At 41.9% G+C, this 24,989-nt stretch overlaps 1 protein-coding gene across 2 annotated transcripts in view; it reads left to right on the forward strand.

Moving 5' to 3' along the window:
- The window catches only part of LOC143973907 (protein FAM240B-like), an 86,628-nt gene that overhangs the window by 57,754 nt on the left and 3,885 nt on the right, over positions 1 to 24,989 (forward strand). For both annotated transcript variants that reach the window (XM_077474790.1, XM_077474791.1), the window contains exon 2: positions 7,202 to 7,350. In XM_077474790.1, the coding sequence (XP_077330916.1) occupies positions 7,202 to 7,350 (149 nt within the window). The remainder of the gene's footprint in view (positions 1 to 7,201; positions 7,351 to 24,989) is intronic.

The following is a 24,989-nucleotide window of genomic DNA, read 5'->3' on the forward strand; positions in this document are numbered from 1 at the left end:
ATTCCCTTAATTCTCAACTGGTGAGTCCAAGGGTGACAAGACATCATACTTTCAAAGGTAAATATATATCCAGTCCTAGGCAGTATAAAAATGTGATGCAGAAAGTTTCCTCCATATAGGTATATGCTGCAAATGTTCTTATAGGTGAAAGCAAAAAATATAAGTAGTGTCCATATAAGGTTCAAGGAGGAAACTTTTTTTGTATGGTTTTATATGCCTTTTAGGATTTTACCTCTTCCTTCAGAATTTATTGCAATAGTAGTGCACTGTTTTTTTCTCTTCATGTGCACACCATCCTATTATTGTTCTACGAAGAATCTTTTGAGTGTTTGATATACTTTTATTGTCTTATTGATACACTTTTATTGTTTTATCTGAAGAAATCGCAGGGCATGCAACACGTTTTTTATACTGCCTAGGACTAGATATATATTGACCTTTGAAAATTGCCTCTTTCAACCATATCTTTCATTGAGCACCTTTGCATTTTATTACGCACAGTATATAGGTTCATAGCGCAGCACTACCTTCACTTTATATTTTCTCTGGGTTCTGATATTTCCTTCAGTGTTACAGCATATTGTTTACAAACGCACACATTTGGTAACGCGGGAATATCATTGTATTATAAGACATCATACTTTACCTATGAAGATGCAGGGTTGCCATCTGAGGGCAGGGTTTTAGTACACCTACCCCATTATACATAATATAGCAGGGAGGGGTTATGAAGTCCTCATAGATAACCTGAAGAATGTAACTGAAAATGTGCAGGACAGCAGAGAACACAAGAAGGAATAAGCTTACAAGATTTCTCACAAGATCAATTGGTATTTTTTGAACTTATCAAACCAACATAACAAAACACTTTCAATGGTATATTAACCTCCCTAGCGGTAACCCCGAGATTCATTTTCAGTACCAATAGCTGTAAACACGAGCAGGGCAGGACTTACGGTGGTCGGGGCCCCTGGGCTTGAGTCACTTTCGGGCCCTTTCTTCTATACATTACCGTATAACACGCGCCCAAAGTTTAGGAGGGAAGTTTAAGGGAAAAAAAAACTTACATTTAAATGCCCATCAATGCAGCCTTGTCAGTGTCATTTGCAGCCTTGTTGTCATTGCAGTCTTGAAGTTTAAAAATGGCGCCGCAGAGATACAGAGTCCTGTGTATCTTTGCGGCTCCCGGGTCTTCTCGCAGTCCCGAGTGGAGCCGAGAGTAGCCGAGTATACTCGGCTCGGCTCACAGTCACAGACATCCCAACTAAGGATGAGCTCCAGCGTGTTCGCACACTCCACGTGCAGAGCCCACCAGGAAGTCGACGCAGCGCTGTGCGAATCACAGGCAGTGAGACATTGCCCTGATGTGTGCTACGTTGCGCTGACTTCCTGGCGGGCTCTGCACATAGAGTGTGTGAATACGCCGGAGCTCATTCCCTAATCCCAACCTGCAAAAACTAATTTCAGGGAGGTGATGCAACAAGACCCCCCATGACACATTAATATATGTGTGAACATTTTCTGTGTATGTGTGTATAATGTCACTCATATGCAGCCTATGTCACACATATACACCTCATATCACTCACATACAGCCTATGTAGGCTGTGTGTGTGAGTGATGTGAGTTGTATATGTGTAAGACACACTGCAGGAGATGGTCAGAGACTGCAGACACGGTACAAGAGATGGTCAGAGACTGCAGACACGATACAAGACAGGATCAGAGACTGCAGACTCGGTACAAGAGAGGATCAGAGACTGCAGACTCGGTACAAGAGAGGATCAGAGACTGCAGACTCGGTACAAGAGAGGATCAGAGACTGCAGACTCGGTACAAGAGAGGATCAGAGACTGCAGACACGGTACAAGAGAGGATCAGAGACTGCAGACACGGTACAAGAGAGGATCAGAGACTGCAGACACGGTACAAGAGAGGATCAGAGACTGCAGACACGGTACAAGAGAGGATCAGAGACTGCAGACACGGTACAAGAGAGGATCAGAGACTGCAGACAAGGTACAAGAGATGGTCAGAGACTGCAGACCCGGTACAAGGGATGGTCAGAGACTGCAGAACCGGTACAAGAGATGGTCAGAGACTGCAGACACGGTACAAGAGAGGATCAGAGACTGCAGACACGGTACAAGAGAGGATCAGAGACTGCAGACACGGTACAAGAGAGGATCAGAGACTGCAGACACGGTACAAGAGAGGATCAGAGACTGCAGACCCGGTAAAAGGGATGGTCAGAGACTGCAGAATCGGTACAAGAGATGGTCAGAGACTGCAGACACAGTACAAGAGATGGTCAGAGACTGCAGACATGGTACAAGAGAGGATCAGAGACTGCAGACACGGTATAAGGGATGGTCAGAGACTTCAGAAACGGTACAAGGGATGATCAGAGACTGCAGACACGGTACAAGAGATGGTCAGAGACTGCAGACACGGTACAAGAGATGGTCAGAGACTGCAGACACAGTACATGGGATGGTTAGAGACTGCAGACCCGGTACAAGGGATGGTCAGAGACTGCAGAAACGGTACAAGGGATGGTCAGAGACTGCAGACGCGGTACAAGAGATGGTCAGAGACTGCTTATATGGTTGAACTCAGTGTACATATATATAGTATTGCAGGACTGTGACACTATTTAAACTGGTTCTGCAAGATCAAATCAGTAATCCTTCTTTGAAAAGTGCAACCAAGTATCAAGGCAGCAGCACATTTAATTTACAAAATAAATTTTTTCTTACAAGCAGTGGCCTGGTCAGGATTAGTGGAGGACAGTAAACAGTTAATGGGTCTGTGAAACTTCCAGCCTGAATCAGCACAAAGTCCTTCACAAAAACATCAAACTATGCAGCACACACAGAGCTCTGGCTAAATAGCTGAGCTGAAATGGTTAACAATCAGCCATGTGTGACCTGTCACTGGACACAGAATGTTGGGGGGCTGCAGGGACTTCCAGAGATCTGATCACAGTGTGCAGCTATAAAGAAAAAACAAAGATTACAGAGGGAGGGGGAGGCTGATCAGTAACATTGCACTGTCTAAAGACACATTTCTGGAAGACACTGTCCGGCCAGCATTACATGTGACTGTGCAGCACTCCCCACCATCTTCTTCCTATTCAGCCAGAATGATGTGTGTGCTCAGTGCTGCAGGATCTTCCTATAGTCATACCTTCCTCTGCTATGTCCCCCTGGGGCTTCAGGTACTGTGCATCTCTCTCCCAGCTCCCCCATTCAGCATCTGTGTAGTTAAATGTGGCGGGCTGGAGAGGGGGAGGGGAGTTACACTCTGTCTGCTGCACCATACACTGACTTGCTCCTCCAGCCCTCGCTGTTACACATTTCCTCAGCCCCGCCTACTGTTCACAGCACAGCCCCGCCCCCGCTTCTCTCGCTGTTCCAAATCTCCTAGCAGCTGACAGTGGCCCTCTGAGTGACATGTTCAGCTATGTATCTTGGCAGGGCTGCGGGCCCCCTATTGGGCGGGGCCCCTGGGCTTGAGCCCAGTCAAGCCCAATAGTAAGTCCGGCCCTGACCCCGAGCCACACTCGGGATTGCATCGCAGTATCCAGGTACAGTTACTTACCCGGTCCCCAGGATCCTGCTATGTCCTCCCACTGTATCCTCCTCCCGATGCATCAATATTCCGGGCTCCATTCCCTGCGAGACTCACGACACATGGGGGCGGAGCCCAGCAGAAAATTAAAAAAAGTACAAAAAACATAAAACACAATACATTGTAATCTGTAGATTACATTACTGTATCAAATAATTTCACCTCAGTTCTGTCCCTAGTGCTTTGCCCAGTGTCCTGCCTGCACTTTTATATTATATATACCGTTCTTTCTGCCTGGAAACTTGAGAATGTCCATGGCATTCAAAAAGCGTCCCTCTACAACAAAAGCAGTTTTAGACCAGCTAGAAAATAGCAATAGTGAATTAGAATCACTTGCAGAATTGAGCGATAGTGATTTGTGGGGAAATTTGTTGAGAAGGAGAGAATAGAAATCTGTTAATGTAAACAGACAGATCTCTGTTCTGTCAGGGGTGAGGAGAGCGAACTGTTGTTCCTACTGCTTAGGAACAACGATTAGTCTCCTCCCCCAGGAAGTCCCAGTCCCCCACAGTTAGAATCATGCCCTAAGACACACATTTAACCTCTTGACTGCCCCCTAGTGTTAACCCGTTCCTTGCCAGTGACATTTATACAGTAATCAATGCCTATTTATAGCTCTGATCACTGTATAAATGTCAATGGTCCCAATATAGTGTGTAAAGTGTCTGATCTGTCCGCTGCAATGTCACAGTTACAATAAAAATTGCAGATCACCACCATTACTAGTAAAAAAAAATATATAATAATAAAAATGGCATAAATCTATCCCTTATTTTGTAGACACTATTACTTTTGTGCAAACCAATCAATGTATGCTTATGCCATTTTTTTTTTACCCAAACTATGTAGAAGAACACATATCGGCCTAAACTGATGAAGAAATTAGTTTTTTTTATATATTTTTTGGGGATATTTATTATAGTAAAAAGTAAAAAATATTGCTTTTTTTCAAAACAGTCTGTCTTTTTTGTTTATAGTGCAAAAAATAAAAACCGCAGAGATGATCAAATACCCCCAAAAGAAAGCTCTATTTGTGGGGAAAAAAGGATGTCAATTGTGTTTGGGTACAGTGTCACGTGACCGTGCAGTTGTCAGTTAAAGCAATGCAGTGCTGTATCGCAAACAAATGATCAGGAAAGGGCTAAATCCTTCTGGGGGGGCTGAAGTGGCTAAACAGACCATAAGCAACGAAATAAAATAATTTACATATGCTTCATGCTAGCTTTACACATTAAAATCTGATTGTAGAGTTTCCTTAAACAACACCTGTGCGGTGCAAGGGCATACTTCCCTGGAAAAAAATTAAAAACCCAGTGGTGATCAAATACCACCAAAAGAAAGCTCTATTTCTGTGAAAAAATGAAAAATGGGGATCTAGGAGTGAAGTTGCGGTTCTAGGAATTCACAGACATTGTCAAACACTCTATTATATAGGGCAGTGATGGCGAACCTTGGCACCCCAGATGTTTTGGAACTATGATGCTCATGCACTCTGCAGAGTAGTTGGGCATCATGGGAAATGTAATTGCAAAACATCTGTGGTGCCAAGGTTTGTCATCACAGATATAGGGGAACAGAAGCTGCTGAATCATGAGACTAGATTAGATTAGATAAAATATAAATATATATATATATATATATATATATATATATATGTATATATATTTATATATATATATATATATATATATATTAATACTGTTTATTTTTTACAGGCTATGCAGGATGGGTAGGGGGAATGGGGAGGCAACATTCTTAAGACAAATTGTCATTAGCCTTTACAACCACTTAAAATATTTGAAGTGAAACTTCTACCTAACCATAACCATTCTTAAAAATGCCCCCACCCAATACCTTTTCCTGTCTACTCTTTGGTCAGTCTGCAAAGGAGAGGAGGGAATACTAACCTATAGCTGGGCTATGGGAGCTTATGAATGTCTCTGCTCTCAAAATTCCTAGTCAGTACCAATGCTCACTGCTCTCCCTTGTAGCTGGCTGCTCACTGGCATAGGGGATCATGTGACCAGACTGGAACAGACTAACCAAATGTAAGTATACAGATTTTTTTTTTTTTTTACATAGGGTAGACAGGATAGGTAACAGGAGGGGGGAGAGGACGTACAGGCAGATTAACATACCTGTACGATGCCCTTTAGGAAGTGGTTTGCTTTCCATGAGTGTGATCGTGGGTCCTGCGGGCTTGATGTCCATGGGGATACCTGCGATCGCTTCACGGAGAGTTTTGCTAGTGACACTGACATTGATCAGCGCTCCCTATAATCGGGAGCGGTGATCAGTGTCATGTCACACATAGCCCCTCCCCCTACAGTTAGAATCACTCTCTAGGACACACTTATCCCCTACAATGCCACCTAGTGGTTAACCCCTTCACTGCCAGTCACATTTACACAGTAATCAATGCATTTTTAATTATGCAGATCCCTGTATAAATGTGAATGGTCCCAAAATCACAACAGTAGTGTCCGCCATAATGTCGCAGTCATGATAAAAATCGCTGATCACCGCCAATACTAGTAAAAAATAATTATTAATAAAAATGCCATAAAACTATCCCCTATTTTGTAGACTATAACTTTTATGCAAACCAATCAATAAACACTTATTGTGATTTTCTTTACCAAAAATATGTAGAAGAATACACATCGGCCTAAACTGAGGAAAAAAATATATTTTTTTATAGATTTTTGGGGATATTTATTATAGCAAAAAATAAAAATTATTGAATTTTTTGCAAAATTGGCGCTTTTTTTTGTTTATAGCGCAAAAAATAAAAACCACAGAGGTAATCAAATACCACCAAAAGAAAGCTCTATTTGTGGGGAAAAAATAACGTCAATTTTGTTTGGGAGCCACGTCGCACAACCGCGCAATTATCAGTTAAAGCGCCGCAGTGCCGAATTGCAAAAAGGGCCCTGATCTTTGGGCAGCCAAATGATCCGGGGCTTAAGAGATTAAGCATTATTTATCACAACATTGTTGGTAAATTTAGGAAATTTTAAAGAGACCGTAACATGTATGGCTATCTTAAGGGTACATACAGGGGGGCATTTGCACACACAAGGGAGCTCCAATTTAAAACGTCTGACATTTTTGTGGTCCTGGGAAGTGGCAGGTGGTGCATACAGCCGACCATAGAAGTGGCATATCTGTACATGCATGTACTCATGTAAACACCAATATTCTTTTGCATCAGTGGTGACTGGAGCATGATGTATTTTCCAGAACATGAAACTTCAATGAAATAATAAGTCATAGAAGCATGTGAAGGTGTACCATCTTTCTTTGATAGTTTCAGAGGTTAATATTCTACATCACATTTTTATGTCGTCAGTGTGAAATAGTTGTTATACTGTATGTAAATAATTTAGGAATAGTTGAAATTGAATCACTCAGGTAGAGACTGTCCGCTTTGCAGAATGAAAGTTTGCTAAGCTTAGTAAATAACATGACTACAATTTAAAAAAAGCAATTATTTGCCTGTTTTTACCAAATGTTCCTACAGATAAATAATGTATCTCACATGCCGATTTGAATTACTTTGTTTTAGACGATGGATATCAAAAAGATCCTGGGCTTACGTGAGATAACATCCCATGATGCAGATGGATTAAAACATTTTTGGGAGAAGAAAATAGAAAAACAGACTATAGCATATCAAATAGAGGATGCACGAAGAGGCAAAAGTGCGCTTTCTAAGTGAGTATTTTTCTACCTTGATGTCAATAAAGGCTGGAGAAACTGCATCTCATTGATGTCATGAAAGTATATTGTAAACTAATGACTATCATTATCATTAAAAAAGACTCAACTGAAAGAAACTGGTTCAGGTATAATGTACAAACTAACAATACAGAACATTTGTTTTTACAATATCAGCATGCACTAACAAGTTGAAGATTTTTTTCAGATATTTTAATCTTCAAATGACACAAAAAATGCTTATTAATGCCTCGTTTCCACTAAGCGGATCGGTTCGTGTTGGTTCGGTATGGTTTGATATTTTGAGTGTTTCCATTATGAAAGTGGCCCATACAACTGAACTATACCACACCATTCATGGTCCTACTTCGGATGTGGGACCGGTACGGTACGGTTAGGGCGAAGCTACTGGCATCACACAACACATTCCACTAATTGGCGGACAGAAAAGATGTCAATGCTCACGTCAAAGGCATTTTTCCTAAACCCTGTATGTCCCTTTGCAGTCCGACTTGCAGTGGAAACGCTCACCTGAATAGGCCGGACCATTCTAACCCTTCCAAACTGTACCGACCCGAACCGTTCCACTCAGTGGAAATGAGGCATTAGGCTCTATCTTTAGGCAGGCCATACACGGTGAAAATTTCTTTCCCGCAACCACAGATTGCGGGGAAAAAAATTTGCATGGTTCCCCCATCAACACAGACACTGCTGACAGGGGAATCCCTCCTGTCGAGCCCTTGTCTGTTCCTGGTGCGGGGGGGCTGGGGGAACCCATCCCTACTGGAAGAAGACAGTGATTATCACTAGAGGCTACAGCAGCTGCTAGTGATAATCTCATAATAATCCGCAGGCTGGTTGTACATAAACCGAACCGTTAAGCCTGCCCATTAACGGTTCGAATCTCGGCCGATTCCTGCTGAACCAGTCAAGATTCGCTTGACTTTGGTTACAGTCTTATACCAACACTAAACACTGGTTTTAAAAAAAAAAATTGTATTCTTAACTTGCTCTCAGATTCTTCCAAATCACCAAATTCCTTTTTTTTTATTTGCTGCTCTGATGTGACTTTCTTTTAAAGGGTGGCTAAATTTGATTTGTATAGTCCCATTGTATTTGGGGAGCATAGCCACCCTCTCTTGCTTACCCCCAAGATAGACTATGGACTATGGATTATATGATTTGTAGTGTGTATTGAGTAGTTTACATGACTGCAACAAACATCCACTGCTCGTTACAAACAAATAGACATGGGGAGAAAAGGAGAGCTTCTGGAGCTTCTGGAGCTCACAGACATTACAGGAAAAAAAAAAACAGTAAGAAACAATTTTTTAAAGTAATTGTAAACCCTTACAGACTACATTTTGCTACAGGTAAGCCTATATAATAAGGCTTACCTATAGCTACCCAGGATATCTCCTAAACCTGAATGGTTTAGGAGATATCCCCGGTATTTGCATGTGCCAACATCATCGGCACATGTGCACTAAAGCAAACTGAAGTAATGGCAAGTATGTGCCATTTGCTTCAGTGAGTGTGCCATTACTGGCGGCTCCCGCGCGCATGCACGGAAGAGACGTCATTGCGGCTCCGGCCAATCACAGCACCAGAGCTGGGATAACTGGAAGTAACCCCCGGGAGTGATGCCGCCGGCCGGTGCCGGCCGGTGCTGTGTACGGGCTCCACAGCAAGGGCTTTGATCTCAGGTGATTGTTACATAATGAGCTAGCTCATTATGTCTTTGTCTTGAAGGTTTTTTTTTTCTTTTTCAAAGTGGGTATACAACCACTTTAAACATAGTTTACAGGGCTATTAGGCAGTGGATGTGCATGGTTTATTTTTGGGGAATAAAGATTAAGGATATAATTTAGTGTGACTTTAAACCCCTTTGCTATTAGAAGAGTCACATTTCTGAGAAATGTCCCAACTTAGAAAATACCCCAACAGACGAACCTGTATATAATGTGGCAACAAATATTGGTCTGGAGTCATAAGCTGATTTGAGTACCAAAAGTACTGTCATACAATGACATTACGCAAACTAGTGTATACAAAATCTGGTGCAGCTGTGCATAGTAACCAATCGGTTTCCAGGTTTTAAGCTGGGTTCACACTGGTGCTACATCCGCTCCAGCTTTGGGAGCACATGTAACATGATGTGTACAAATCAATGGTTCCCTATGAGAGCCATCTTAACTGGTCCAACACAAGTCGGTCCACCTTTAGAAAAGGTTCCTGCTCTACTTTTGTCCGACTTTGGTCCGTTTTCAGCCCATTCAATATCATTGAAGTTGGATCATGGTGATTACAGTGGCAGGAAAAGGAATTTATGTCACACTGGGTTGGTTTTAATTGGTCAAAGGACAAGTCGATCTCAAAGTCGGAGCAAAATCGTATCCTGTTCCTTCAAGTCAGATGGGAGTAGGACTGAAGTAGGACCGATGTCACAGGGCAATGTAGGATGACAGTCGTACAACAGTCATGTCGTACCAGTGTGAACCCGGCCTTACTGTCAAAGCATGATGGAAGATGCTGAAGTTAGAAGCTGATTGGTTACTATGCACAGCTGCACCAGATTCTGTGTGCACCATTGTTGGTAAATCTCTCCCACTGGCTCTGAAAGATCAACTGTTTTTTTTATACTTTAAACACCGAATTACGTGCTTAGAAAAGTGTGAAGTTCTTCTGTACATGATTAGGAGCTTGAAAAAAAACAAAGGGGTTAATTTACTAAACTCAAGTAGACTGGCCATTTTGCAAGGAAATTTTCCCCAGAGCTTAGTGAATGAGGAAAAGCCCTGCTGACTTCCATCATCCAATCACGTGCAAGCAAAAATGCTGTTTTTGTTTATTTTCCTTGCACATGATTGGGTGTTCTTAGCAAAGTAATTTTTCACCGCTTTCACTAATCTCTTGGGAAAATTCCTTTGCGAAGTGAAGAGCCTACTTGTCGTTGGTAAATTAACCCAAAACTACTGTTCAATTCTCATACCTTTGCATCATAGTGTGGGCTGGCCAAGGGAAAGTTTACATGCAAACTGCATTAAAATAAAGTATACAGGTCCGCTTTAGTATATCAATTTCAGGAAAAATGGATATAAAATAGTATGCACGCGTTTTACACATTTTAAAACTGCTGTACAGCAAGAGAAATTTCAATCAATGCAAAATTAAGCTTATCGCTTATAAAATAAAAATTCAATATCGGTCTGATGTTAGTAAAAGTGGAACAATATACGCATGCAAGCCCTGTAGGCATGTAGTAAAACTAAGACAGCTCAACAGAAATGTACACTCAACAATATTTGATAAAATTACTGCTTCATAAACACTATTGATTTATGTGATTGATAAATGACGTTTTTACCATGTCTGAAACCAGACATTTTTCTTGCATACATATTGATGATACCAATTAAGCCTCCTACATGTAGCAGATTGAAAATATTATTAAACCTTTGTAGCAAATGGAAGTAAAACTGATTGCACAGCTCAAAACAATTTTCCTTTCATAAATGATTGATATTTTGTGCATATTATTAAAAACACATCTGAGATGCTTTAAAAAGAAAATCATACCCGTTAAGTACAATAAACATGCGCTACACCTCGGTATAAAAAACATATTGACAATATTTATTTTCTTATTAACTCTATATTATTTAACAGACTTTTGCTCATTAAACCATTAGCCATCTTCTTGCCCTGTATCTTGCACAAGTGGTATTAGTAAGTACCTAGGGTTAGATTCACCTAGCAAGGAGATTTGCCCCAAAGCTTACTGAATGTGGTGAAATTTCACTTTTGCAGAGAATATCCAATCACGCACAAGGGAAATATAAAAGCAGTATTTTTGCTTGAATGTGAATGGATGGTGGAAGTCAGTAGAGGTTCACCTCATTCACTAAGCTCAAGTGAACAGTCTTTAGTAAATCAACTCTCTAGAGTCCAACATGATTCCAATAGTCTAAAGTTATGGTTTTCGAAAGGAGGCAATACCCCCCCCCCCCCCCAAAAAAAAAAAGAAAGAAAGAAAAACTATTATTATCTCAGTGTTTAACAATAAATATAAAAGGGAAAATAAACACACAGTCAACGTTTCATGTAGTCTTATCTATTCTTTCATTTCAGCTACCCAAAAAACATACTTATGAAAAAAAAACACTCTATTAACAGATATCTGTATAGTTAAAGTTCCTAAGAAACCACACGCACATAGAGACTACTATCACTAAAACCACTTTAATGTGAAAGTGTGGTCAATCTGATTACCACTGAAATATTTGGGTGACTATAAAGCATGGCCCAACTACTGGTTAACAATCTCTCTATAGCATATACAATTTTCTCCTGTTATGAATAGTAGCCATATTTATGCAGATCTCTGAGTGAGAGTGATAGCAGTTTAGAGACATACAGACATACCCCACTTTTAAGTACACAATGGGGTTTATTTACTAAAGCTGGAAAGTGCAACATAAGGCTCACTACTGCATAGAAACCAATGAGCTTCCAGGTTTTATTACCAAAGCTTAAAGTGGTTGTAAACCCTTACAAACTACTTTGACCTACAGGTAAGCCTAGATTAAGGCTTACCTGTAGGTCCAAGAAATATCTCCTAAACCTATATTGTTTAGGAGATATTTACTAAAAGACAGTCACAGCTGTCTACGGCACATGCGATGTAGACAGAGCGCGTGCAGGCCCACTATCGCCGTTAGCAGCATGCCACTGCTAACAGTGATATGCCGTTAGTGGTGGCTCCCATGCGCATGCGCAGGTGTGACGTCATTGCTGCTCCAGCGCTGTGAGTGTCCGGAGCAGCTTTACCCAGAAGAAGATGGACGATCCGTACTACAGGGGACAGCGGTGACATCGCTGGCTCCTGTGTCAAGTAAGTGACACATAATGGGCTACTGTGCGATGCATAGTAGCCCATTATGCTTTACCTTTGCAGGGAGACAAAGAGGAAGTAAACCCATCAGGGTTTACTTCCTCTTTAATTGAACAAGCTGGAGTTAGAAGCTCATTGGTTTCTATGCAGAAGTGAGCCTGATTTTGCACTTTCCAGCTTTAGTAAATAAACTCCATTGTGTACTTAAAAGTGGGGTATGCCTGTACATGAACATGCTTACCAGGACTTGGTTGACATTACAGTGTGGCTCATTGGTGTACACTAATAAGCACTACAGATGCGTATAAGTTGAGGGGGGCGAACCAAGACATCTTGTAAACTAGCAATTGACTGTGATCACTCCAATCCATGCAATATAAAAGTGTATGCAAACTTTTGGCGCTCTATACTAAAAAAAGTCAGATATTTTTAGATGCTTGTAATCTTTATCATGCTCCCTCGCACTGCCTTGTATGTCCTCCTATTGTCTCCTGTTCCTTCCTAATCTTTATCATAGTAATCAAGCACAGGTGCATTATCAAATACAACCCTAATTTTAAAGCATTCAAGAAGCACAATATATTGGTTCCACTGCCACTTGATCACTCTGTCACTTAAACCCAGCCCTTCCAAGCAACAATATATGAAATGTAAGTAAATCCTAATAACACACTTCACTTGTTTTCTCTATTTTACACTCCCTAAAGATCAACTCCAGGCTCCTTTGGAAAAAAATAAAAGTCAGCAGCTACAAATACTGTATGGAGGTAGAAATTGGTGGCTGCACCCTCTTCAATAAAACATGATATAACACCACAGGGTGGTAACAGGTAGACACTAACTGCTGCCATCCTGTGGTGTCATATCATGTTTTATTGAAGAGAAATAAAGGGGCTTTTTGCTACTTTGGTGTGCAGCCACCAATTTCTTCCTCCATATCCTTTGGGTGGCAGGCGAGCCGAGGCTTGCACCGGTGGGAGGAGTCCTCTCCCCAGCTCACCTGGAACCACGCACCTAGAGCAGTGTTTTTCTTTCCTATTGTTTACAAATACTGTAGCTGCTGACTTTTAATATAAGGAGGACACTTGCCTGTCCTGGTGTCCCACAATGTCCTCACCCGAACCAACTCTATAATGGGCTTCGGGGGCAAGCTCTGGCATCTCTAGTAAGGGAAACACGAAGTGAAGCCTTGCACCTTCACAGCCTGTTTCCTAATGCACATGTGTGAGTTGCACTGTACCTTGTGAATGGTCCTGTAGTCTTCTGGGACCTGTGATGTTTCCCAGATGACTGCGGGGGAAGGAGATGGTGCTGCGGCGTTCTGAGCCGAAAATGGGAGCAGATACCTGTTAAAACTCTCCACTGCCACATTTGGCACTTCTTTTTTGGTGGGGTGGGAGGTGGCGCTTCCCCTTTTTGGTGGAGCTCAGCTTTGATGTGCAATTCAAATTTTTTGTTAGATTTATTCAATAAATACAGAAAATACCTGTTAATTTTGCCAGCAATCTTGTGAGCTGATAATTTATGTGCTCTCTGTCTGTGCACAAGGAAGAGGTTTTGGAGATAAAAGAGAAGCTGCCTAACAAAATCTAGCCTGCAGTTCCCTGCTATAGAAGAGGTATTATGCTTACCTCTCCAGTTGCCTATGTCTCCTACATTCCTTCTGTTACATGTTGCAGCCTTAGTTCAGCCTTTAACACTTATAAAAGTGGTTCAGGTGTCCCCCACCATGTGCTATAGTCCCTTTCATTAATCCCTGCATTAATACAGTATATAACAGTGACTTAGGAGTTGGAGGATAAAGTCACATCCCATAACTGGGAACATCCAACACTCTTAAAGAAAAAATGAATCCTAAAGAGTCTGACCAAGACTGCATTGTTTAATTGGAATGACTGAACTGACAAAGCTAGAGAAGCACAGCTGACAGTGCTTCTAGCAGAGACCTGTCAGTTTGATTTGTTTTAGGTGCACAGTATTCAATGCCCTAGAGGTGCACTGAATGGAAATTTTGGTGCTGAAACCGAAAATTGCAAGATGCACTTGGCCGAAAACCAAAATTTACAGTTTTTAATATATATATATATATATATATATATATATATATATATATATATATATATATATATTTTTTTTTTTTTTTTTATATATAATTGTATTATATTCGACTTTTTAATTGATATTTTGAATTTAAATTAATATGAATGTATTGTTGACCAAAAAAAAAAAAAAAACTCAAGAAAAATGTATCCCTTTAAATTCTATATATGTCTTCACAGTGGTCTGTTGCGCTTCCATTGGGGTATTTAAAATCTTGCTTGCTGCATTTTTGGTCAGTTAAAAAAACTGTACCAAAAAGCGCCTATCCGTTGAATTGCATTGAAAATGCAGAAAGAATACATCAATAGTTACATAGTAGGTGAGGTTGAAAAAAGACACAAGTCCATGAAGTCCAACCTATGTGTGTGATTATATGTCAGTATTACATTGTATAGCCCTGTATGTTGTGGTCGTTCATGTGCTTATCTAATTGTTTTGTTGAAATTACTGATGCCCCCCGCTGAGACAGGGGGCATCAGGAGAGAAGGGAATTCCACATCCTTGACGCTCTTACAGTAAAGAACCAGCTATGTAGTTTAAGGTTAAGGTCTTTTCTTCTAATTTCAATGAGTGGCCATGTGTCTTGTTAAACTCACTTGCGCAAAAAAGTTTTATCCCTATTGTGGGATCACCAGTATGGTATTTATAAATTTAAATCATATCCCCTCTCAAGTATCTCTTCTCCAGAGAGAATACGTTCAGTGCTCACAACCTTTCCTCGTAACTAATATCCTCCAGACCCTTTATTAGCTTAGTTGCCCTTATTTGTACTCGCTCCATTTCCAGTGCATCCTTCTTGAGAACTGGTGCCCAGAACTGGACAGCATACTCTAGGTGCGGCCGGACCAGAGTCTTGTAGAGCGGGAGAATTATCGTTTTATCTCTGGAGTCGATCCCCTTTTTAATGCATGCCAATATTCTGTTTGCTTTGTTAGCAGCAGCTTGGTATTACATGCCGTTGCTGAGCCTATCATCTACTAGAACCCCCAGGGTCCTTTTCCATCCTTTTCCATCCTAGATTCCCCCAGAGGTTCTCCCCCCAGCGTATAGATTGCATTCCTATTTTTGCCCCCCAAATGCATTATTTTAAAATTTTCTACATTAAACCTCATTTGCCATGTAGTTGCCCACCCCATTAATTTGTTCAGATCTTTTTGCAAAGGTCGTTTATGAACAAAATAAATAGGATTGGTCCCAACTCAGAACCCCACTACCCACCTCTGACCATGCTGAGTAATCCCCATTTATCACCCTCTGAACTCACCCTTGTAGAAGGTTCTCAATCCATATACTCACCCTATGGTCCATGCCAACGGACCTTATTTTGTACAGTAAACGTTTATGGGGAACTGTGTCAAATGCTTTTGCAAAATCCAGATACACTACGTCTATGGGCCTTCCTTTATCTAGATGACAACTGACCACCTCATAGAAGGTTAATAGATTGGTTTGTCAAGAATGATTCTTCATGAATCCTTGCTGATTACTGCTAGGGATGAGCTTCGTGTTCGAGTCGAACGTACGTTCGACTCGAACATTGGCCGTTCGTGCGTTCGGCGAATTCCGAACGTTTTGGCCGTTCGCGTCAAAATTCGAGTGACGCGCGCGCGGACCACAATGCACTGCGTTGGCGCAGTGCATTGCTGTCCGATGATTGCAGTGCATTGCTGTCCGACAGCGCATGCTTGGCCAATCGCAGCGCCGGCAGCGAGGAGAGCCATGATTGGCCTCAGGCATCCTGCCTGTGGCCAATCATAGCTCAGACTGTGTAGTGCACGCCCCACACTATATAAGGCCGCCTTTAAGGCGGCCTCCTGTAGTGTGTTACTTTGCATCTGAAGCAGTGGGTGTTCTGTGTACCTTCAACACAGTACACACCAATCGTTTTTGGCTGATTTCCTATCTTGCTGCTGTGTAGTGGTTGTTGTCTGTGCCCTGACTGCAGTATACACCACTATATTCACCTCACCTATATAGCTAGTGATCTAGCTTTAACCACTTAACAACTGCCCATTGCCGATTAACGGCTTCAGGGCGGTTGTTTAACTCAGAGAGGCCGTTAATTAACGGCCTCCCAGAATTCTGCTCTCGCGTGCCCCGAGGTGTGCGCACTCGAGAGCATCCGTGACCGCCGGGTCCATAGGGCCGTTTACCACGTGATTGCTCCGTCAAATGACGGAGTGATCACTTGGAAACAAACCGGCGTCATGTTATGACGCCTGTTCCTCCCTCCCCTTTCTGTACCGATCGGTACAGCGGAGGGGAAAGAGATCGGTGTCAGCAGCGATGTGGGCTGCATCTGCAGTGCCCACATCGCTGCTCACCGAATTTAACCCCTCAATTCCCTGCCAATACTCTGCAATACCAGTGCATACTCTGCAGTACCCTGCCATTACTCTGCAGTACCCCGCCATTACTCTGCAGTACCCCGCCATTACTCTGCAGTGCAGTACCCCGCCATTACTCTGCAGTGCAGTACCCTGCCATTACTCTGCAGTACCCCGCCATTACTCTGCAGTACCCCGCCATTACTCTGCAGTGCAGTACCCCGCCATTACTCTGCAGTACCCTGCCATTACTCTGCAGTGCAGTACCCCGCCATTACTCTGCAGTGCAGTACCCTGCCATTACTCTGCAGTACCCCGCCATTACTCTGCAGTACCCCGCCATTACTCTGCAGTGCAGTACCCCGCCATTACTCTGCAGTGCAGTACCCTGCCATTACTCTGCAGTACCCCGCCATTACTCTGCAGTACCCCGCCATTACTCTGCAGTGCAGTACCCCGCCATTACTCTGCAGTGCAGTACCCCGCCATTACTCTGCAGTGCAGTACCCTGCCATTACTCTGCAGTGCAGTACCCTGCCATTACTCTGCAGTGCAGTACCCTGCCATTACTCTGCAGTACCCTGCCATTACTCTTCAGTACCCCCCATTACTCTGCAGTACCCCCAATACTCTGCAGTACCCTGCTATTACTCTGTAGTACCCCACCAATACCCCGCCAATACTCTGTAATACCCTGCCATAAATTGCCATACCCAGCCATACTCAGAGATACCCAGCCATACTCGGTGATACCCTGAAGTACCCAGCCATAGATGCCCCCCATCCCTCACCGCCCTCTGGTGCTTCTACCAACTCGCCAGTACGATCAAAGCCAGAATCTTTTTTTTTATTTTTTATTTCAGGCTTCCCAGCCTAGAGGTGAGATGTGGGGTCATATTGACCCCCCAGATTTCACTGTAAAGAGGACCTGTCATCCCATATTCCTATTACAAGGGATGTTTACATTTCTTGTAATAGGAATAAAAGTGATCAAAAATATATTTTTGGGAAAAAAAATGTCAAACTAAAATAAAGTAAAATGAACAATAAAAAAATAAAATAAAAATTAAAGCGCCCATGTCCCCATGTGCTCGCATGTGCCACACATGTGAGGTATCGCCGAGAATGTTAGAGCGAGAGCAATAATTCTAGTCCTAGACCTCCTCTGCAACTCAAAACATGTAACCAGTAAAAAAATATTTAAAGCGTCGCCTATGGGGATTTTTTAAGTAGCGACGTTTGGCGCCATTCCACGGGCATGTGCAATTTTGAAGAGTGACATGTTTGATATCTATTTACTCAGCATAACTTCATCTTTAACTTTATGCAAACATTGGGCTAACAAGTGGTTAATAATAGAGCTTGCAGTCAGTAGTGTTAGGAGATAGTGCGTGCTGTCTGCGTGCTCTGTACCCAGTACATACCGCTATAATATAGGGCAGGCCCCTACTTTCAAACATCCAACTTACAAACATCTCCTACTTGCAAACGCAAGGAGACAGCAGCAAGTGAGATGAAAAAAGATGGACGACAAAACAAAATTATACAGGGGTGATAACCCTTCCCTATGTTTTCCAAAAAGCTTAAAGATATTTTTTTTGACTGGAGCTACACTTTAAAAATGTACCGGTTGAAAATGACAAACAGATTCAACTTAACACAACAAACCTACACAGTCCCTGTCTTGTTTGCACCGCCTGTATACTGCTGTTCTGAGTATATAGGGCCTGGGGGCCACACGCATTTCCTTTTTTTAATATGGGTACGGGGTTCCCCTTAATATGTGTACAAGACCCAAATAGGCTGGTAATGGGCAGGGAGGGCTACCCATGCCATTTTTCTGAATGACTTTCAACCATATTGCAGGAACCAGATATAACATTAAAACCGCAAGCAGTTTTAAATGGTGTTATTTCCGTTTAATGTCATTTTGTGCAGGGACTGTTCTAAACACGGGAAACACGTGGCACTTCACAGGCATACTATAGACACCCCCCAGGCACCATATTTAAAGGAATATTTCACTTTTTTTTTTTCACTTTAATCGTCATTAAAATCACTGCTCCCGCCAAAACGGTAGTTTTTAAAACTTTTTTTTGCAGTGACCCATGTCCCCTGAGGCAGGAGGCAGGTCGCCAAACCCTTTTTAGCACACTATCTTGCATATTAGCCGTTAAAATTAGCACTTTCCAATTCGAACGTTCGAGTCCCATAGACTTCAATGGGGTTCTAACGTTCGTACCGAACGCGGGGGTCGTTCGCAAGTTCTGGTGCGAACCGAACCGGGGGGTGTTCGGCTCATCCCTAATTACTGCTAATGATACCATTCTCATTACTAAAATCTTGAATATCATCCCCTCCAAGAGCTTGCATACTATTGATGTTAGGCTAACTGGTCTGTAATTCCCAGGGATGTATTTTGGTCCCTTTTTAAATATTGGTGCTACATTGGCTTTTCTCCAATCACCCGGTACCATTCTAGTCAGTAGACTGTCATAAAAATTAGGAACAATGGTCTGGCAATTACTTGACTGAGTTCCGTAAGTACCCTCGGATACTAACCATCTAGTTCCCGGTGATTTATTAATGTTAAGTTTCCCAAGTCTAAATTTAATTCTGTCCTCTGTTAACCATGGAGGTGCTTCCTGTGATGTGTCATAAGGATAAACACTGCAGTTTTAGTTACTGAAGCCCCCCGATTCCCTCGTGAAGACTGAGGAGAAGAATAAATTCAATACCTTTGCCATCTCCCCATTCTTTGTAACCAGATGTCCTTCCTCAATCTTTATTGGCCCAATACAGTCTGTCCTCCCTTTTTTACTGTTTAAATACTTAAAGAATTTCTTGAGATTTTTTTTGCTCTCCTCCACTATGTGTCTTTTGTGTTCTATCTCTAGCCGCCATAATTGCACCCTTACATTTCTTGTTGCATTCTTTATAAAGTCTGAAAGCTGATGATGATCCCCCAACCTTGTATTTTTTTAAGGCCTTTTTCTTTGCTTTTATATGCATTTTTACATTGGAGTTAAGCCATCCAGGACTTTTGTTTGCTCTTAAATGTATTACCCATTGAGATGCATTGGCTAATGCCCTTATTTAATATGCTCTTAAAGCAAACTGATCTCTCCTCCCTGTTCTTTGTTCCTAAGATTTTATCCCAATTCATGCCTTCTAACAAGGTTCGTAGTTTAGGGAAATTGGATCTTTTGAAATTAAGTGTCTTTGTATTCCCCTTATGTTTCCTATTTGTGCGGTTTATACTGAAGCCAATTGACCTAAGATCGCTGTTCCCTAAATTGTCCCGTTTTTCCACATCCATGATCAGGTCTGTATTGTTGGTAATCAGTAGATCCAATAACGCTTTATTTCTGGTTGGTGCGTCTACCATCTGAACCATAAAATTGTCCTGCAAAACATTTAGGAACTGGCGAGCCTTAGATGAATGCGTTGTTCCCTCCGCCCAGTCTATGTCTGGATAATTAAAATCCCCCATTATGATAACACTTCCCATCTTTGCTGCTAATCCAGCTTGTGATAGGAGATCCGTCTCCTCCTCCTCCCTGAAGTTAGGGGGCCTATAGCATACTCCCAATAATATTTTCCCCTTAGCTTCATCCCTTTGGAGCTCTACCCATAAGGTTTCCACCTCCTCCCTAGCTCCCATAGTGATGTCATCTCTCACATTCACTTTATTCTTGATATATAGGCATACCCCTCCCCCTTTTTTACCCTCTCTATCCCTGCAATAAAGGGTATACCCTTGAATGGTTGCCAGCCAATAATGAGAGCTGTTGAACCAGGTCTCTGAAATTCCCACAAAATCCAAATCCTCCTACAAACCCGCATTACGTTTTTGATGCGGTTTTTGGGTCAAGACCTATGAAAAACACACCATGAGCACAGTAAAACCGTGGTAAAATCACAGTAAAATTGCGATAAAACTGTGACAAAGTCCCATGCATTTTCAGTGCCTTCATCAGAACTTTTTAATGCTGATAACACCATTTTCGGCTGCTCTGTTTCAGCTGCCGAAATATCTGTACATCTCTACAATGCTCAATCAAGACCGATAATCGCTCAAAATGTTTTTAACAATTTCTAACAAAACAATAGACGAGTATCTTATTTCTCATGTGTATTTTTAGCCAACACACGTACACATTTCTCTGGCACTGAGTGCTTCAACCAATCTTTCATGCATGCAGTCTATTAAAATACACACACTATATATAAATATATACATACATATACTGTATATAAATAAAATTCACACACAGGATAAACACACCCCCGATTGCATATTTGTCAGCTGAAGTGATCTTGTCCTCCGAGATAGGTATACCCTTAGTGTGACAAGTGTCAAAACAGAGGGAGATTTCTAGGAATATTCAGCCCTGGGACTGACCCTGCAAAGGAAGGACACTTGGCATTGATGACAATCATTTGAATGCATCTGGAAATATTTTCCAATATATACACTTGTACTTTCACATGCTGTCATCGTTAACAAACAAGGGAAAAAACAATTCTAAACTTGGTACACGATAGCCATCTGGACTTCTGCAGTGACACATCCACATGACTGTGATGACAAGCAGTCTTGTAATATGTAATATGTATTGGTGTCATGATCTCCTTCCAGCTTGCTGCCACTTCTCTCTCGCAGTATCATTTTACTTTATTTATTTAAATGCAAAGCCTGATGACAAGATACTTTTCAATCAACTGTTCTTCTGCAGCTTTGTCATTTCAGCCATTCCCTTGAAGCTTCATGAGAAAAGAAAGCATCTCTTAACAATGATGAGCACACAGTACGCTTATAAATGAATGCAACTTGAACGTTAAAGGCTGATTAATAATAATACAGTGAATAACTCTGGTGATAGAAGCAAATCCTATTTAATACAAGTATATCTGCAGCAGGCTAGAGGAGCCTGATACTACTTTAGAAATGTTTATATGCAGAACTCAAGCATTGTGTTCTAAGCCCGGGAGCTGAAACAATTGGCTCGTGGGCTTTGGATCTTGCTTCACAGTGCTTGTAGTAGGAACACTTGTAACAGATCACTGTAAACACATTGGGGGTTATTTACTAAAGACAAATCCACTTTGCACTACAAGTGCAAAGTGCACTTGAAAGTGCACTTTAAATTGCACTTGTAGATCCGAGGTGGACATGCAAGGAAGATAAAAAAACAGCATTTTAGCTTGCACATGATTGAATGATAAAATCAGAAGAGCTCCCCCTCATTTCAGATCTACCCCTCAGATCTACAGTGACTGCACTTCCAAGTGCACTTTCAGTGCAATTTCAAGTTCACTTTGCACTTGTAGTTTGCATTTGTAGTGCAAAGTGGATTTGCCTTTTGTAAATAACCCCCAATGCTTCCAAACATAATGTATACATTTGAAGTGATGTGATGTCATGAATGATGCCATGTCTCTTCTTCCCTTCTTCTTAGGCCGCGTACACACGGGCGGATTGTCTGGCCAACTAAGTTCGTCAGACAATCCAACAGACAGTCCGTCCAAATTTTGAATGAACGGACTTGACCACACACGATGAACAGACAGTCCGCTGAAAGCTTGCGCGATGACGTGTACAGCATGTACGACGGGACTAGAAAAACGACGTCCAATACACTGCAATGCAACCTTCGGCCGTGTAAATCCTTTCTGAGCATGTGCCATACTTGCCTACACACGAGCGGACTGTCCGCTGAAACCAAGTTTGGACGGACTGTATTACGGAAATTCCGAAAGACTTAGTCCGCCAGACTGTCCGCTAAAAAAGTCCGCTGAAGCCCACACACGAGCGGATTGTCCGCTGAAACACGGTTCAGCGGACTAAGTTGGACAGACAATCCGCCCGTGTGTACGCGGCCTTAGTATGGAGGCTTGGGTAGAGCTATTGCAGCTCCCTGTATCATCTCTCTGCAGCAATAAACCATTGCTATAATGCACAGCTACATAGAGAGGTCTAGATCAGGTGTCCATTGACCAAATCCAGACCCCCCATGAAGAAAAAAAAAGACAACTGCTTACGTTAACGATTTTTTTTCTTCCAGTGCACAACGCAATATACTGTCAAAAAGGGGATAAAGCTCTAAGTTCACTTTAAGCTTTACCATTTTATAACTTCCATACTTTACATAAAAATCACACTTATTATTATTATTATTTATTACATGTATTTATATAGCGCTGTCAATTTTTGCAGCACTTTATATATATATATTGTACATTCACATGTAACTCTCAAGTGAGCTTACAATCTAAGGTCCCTAACTCACATTTATACATACACACACTAGGGCAAATTTAGACAGGATCTAATTAACCTACTAGCATGTCTTTGGAGTTTAGGAGGAAACCGGAGTACCCGGAGGAAAGCCACGCAGACACAGGGAGAACATGTAAAATCCAGGCAGGTAGTGTCGCAGTTGAGATTCAAACCAACAACCCTAGTGCTGCTAGGCAGAAGTGCACTTATTCAATATAATTTTATTTAACAGACTTTGATAGTTATATTTTGGGTAAGGGAGGTGTAAAAATTACATAAATGTTGTGCTAGTAAAAATTACAGGAAATTTTATTTTTTTCTCATTTTTTTCCAAAGTTCCTTTTAAAAGAAGCAATAAAATGATTTTATACAAATCGGCTAGCAAATTAAACCCTTATCTCTTCTGGAAAAAAATAATGTATAATATGCTAGGATTGGCTACAAACTCCCTGGGGAGGATACATTATTTCATACATCATGCATTCATTTAAAGCATCCACTATCACCGAGGGTTTAGCCTTTGTAGTAAAGGCACAAGTTTTTGATGCCATTCATTATAATGTAAAGTGTATTGTACATATATGTGTTTGTTTACTGACAGAACTAACTATTTGACGGCACTATACAGTCCATTTCTATGGTATTTAAAGTGATTGTAAAGTAAATTTTTTTTTTTTTATGAAATAACAAACATGTTATACTTACCTGTTCTGTTTCAGTGGATTTGCACAGAGAAGCCCAGATCCTCCTCTTCTTGGGCCCCTTTTCTGTGTTCCTGGCCCCTCCCTCCTGTTGAGTGCCCTCACAGCAAGTAGCTTTCTATGGGGGCCCCGGAACCGAGCCACAGCTCCATGTGTCCATTGAGACACAGAGCTGCGGCCCGGCCCAACCCCCTCTCTTGCCTGATTGGCTAACTGACTTTGATTGACAACAGTGGGAGCCAATGGCACCACTGCTGTGTCTCAGCCAATCAAGAGAGAGAGTCCAGGATGGCTGAGACACTCGTGCACATCATTGGACAGAGATGGTGCTCAGGTAAGTATTAGGGGGGCCGAGGGGGGCTGCTTCGCATAGAACAGAAGGCTTTTTATCTTGCATAGAATGCATTAGGATAAAAAAAACCTTCTGACTTTACAACCCCTTCAAGGCTCCCAATTAGCTTTAAATATTTCTTCTATGGATCCAGGCATTACCAATAGGGGTTCATTTGCTAATTCAAAAAGACTGTTCACTTTGCAAGAGAAGTTACACTTTGCAAGGTAATTGGCCTTGAAGATTAGTAAATGAGGTGAAGCTCTGCTGATTTTTGTCATTTAATCATGTGCAAGCAAAAAAAAAAAGCATTTTTTTGTTGTTTTTTTACAAAGTGAACCCAGGGATGGGTTTATCATTAGGCAAAGTAGGCCTGTAAATTTAGGGGGCTTAGACAAAATTACACGTGTCCTTGTATCTGTATCAGCCACGCATTTTTCCCATTATCATTGATCTTACACAGGCCTATTTACACTATGACAGATAAAGGGCAGAGAAACAAGGGAACAATATATGCATACTAGCAGGGGTTGTTGCTTTGGGTGCCAAATGTTGGGTGCAACCCTGACATGAATCATGCAAAGTTGCACTAAAGAAATTAAAAGTTAAATATATAAAAAAAGGGAAACTGGGACAAAAAACAGCAGCAGAGAGAAGCAGGATAGGAGGAGCAGTGGGGGCGGCTGCATGTAGAGCAATCATTCTATCCACCGGTCAGCCTATCCAGGATAGAGGGGGGCTGTACTCATGTTTTCTCTTACCGGTCGGCTACATAGTGTCTGCTCTAGCTCCTCCCCCTTTGCAGTCATGCCCCCGGTACCAACGGCTGACGTATACGGGCAAGGCCGTAGGTGTCTCATCTAGCTCCTCCCCTCTCATGTTTCCGTCCCCCTTGCGCCGATGGCTGGCAGCCGCGGAGAAGCTGGGTTAGTGGCATGGGCTCAAAGGACTGGCAGCCCTGGCCCTATGGCCAATCTGGGCCTGATTACCATTTGTATTG

Source organism: Lithobates pipiens, unplaced genomic scaffold, assembly GCF_037356315.1.
Source record: "Lithobates pipiens isolate NorthernLeopardFrog02 unplaced genomic scaffold, aLitPip1_a1.2 Scaffold_13, whole genome shotgun sequence".
Taxonomy (NCBI): Eukaryota; Metazoa; Chordata; class Amphibia; order Anura; family Ranidae; genus Lithobates; species Lithobates pipiens.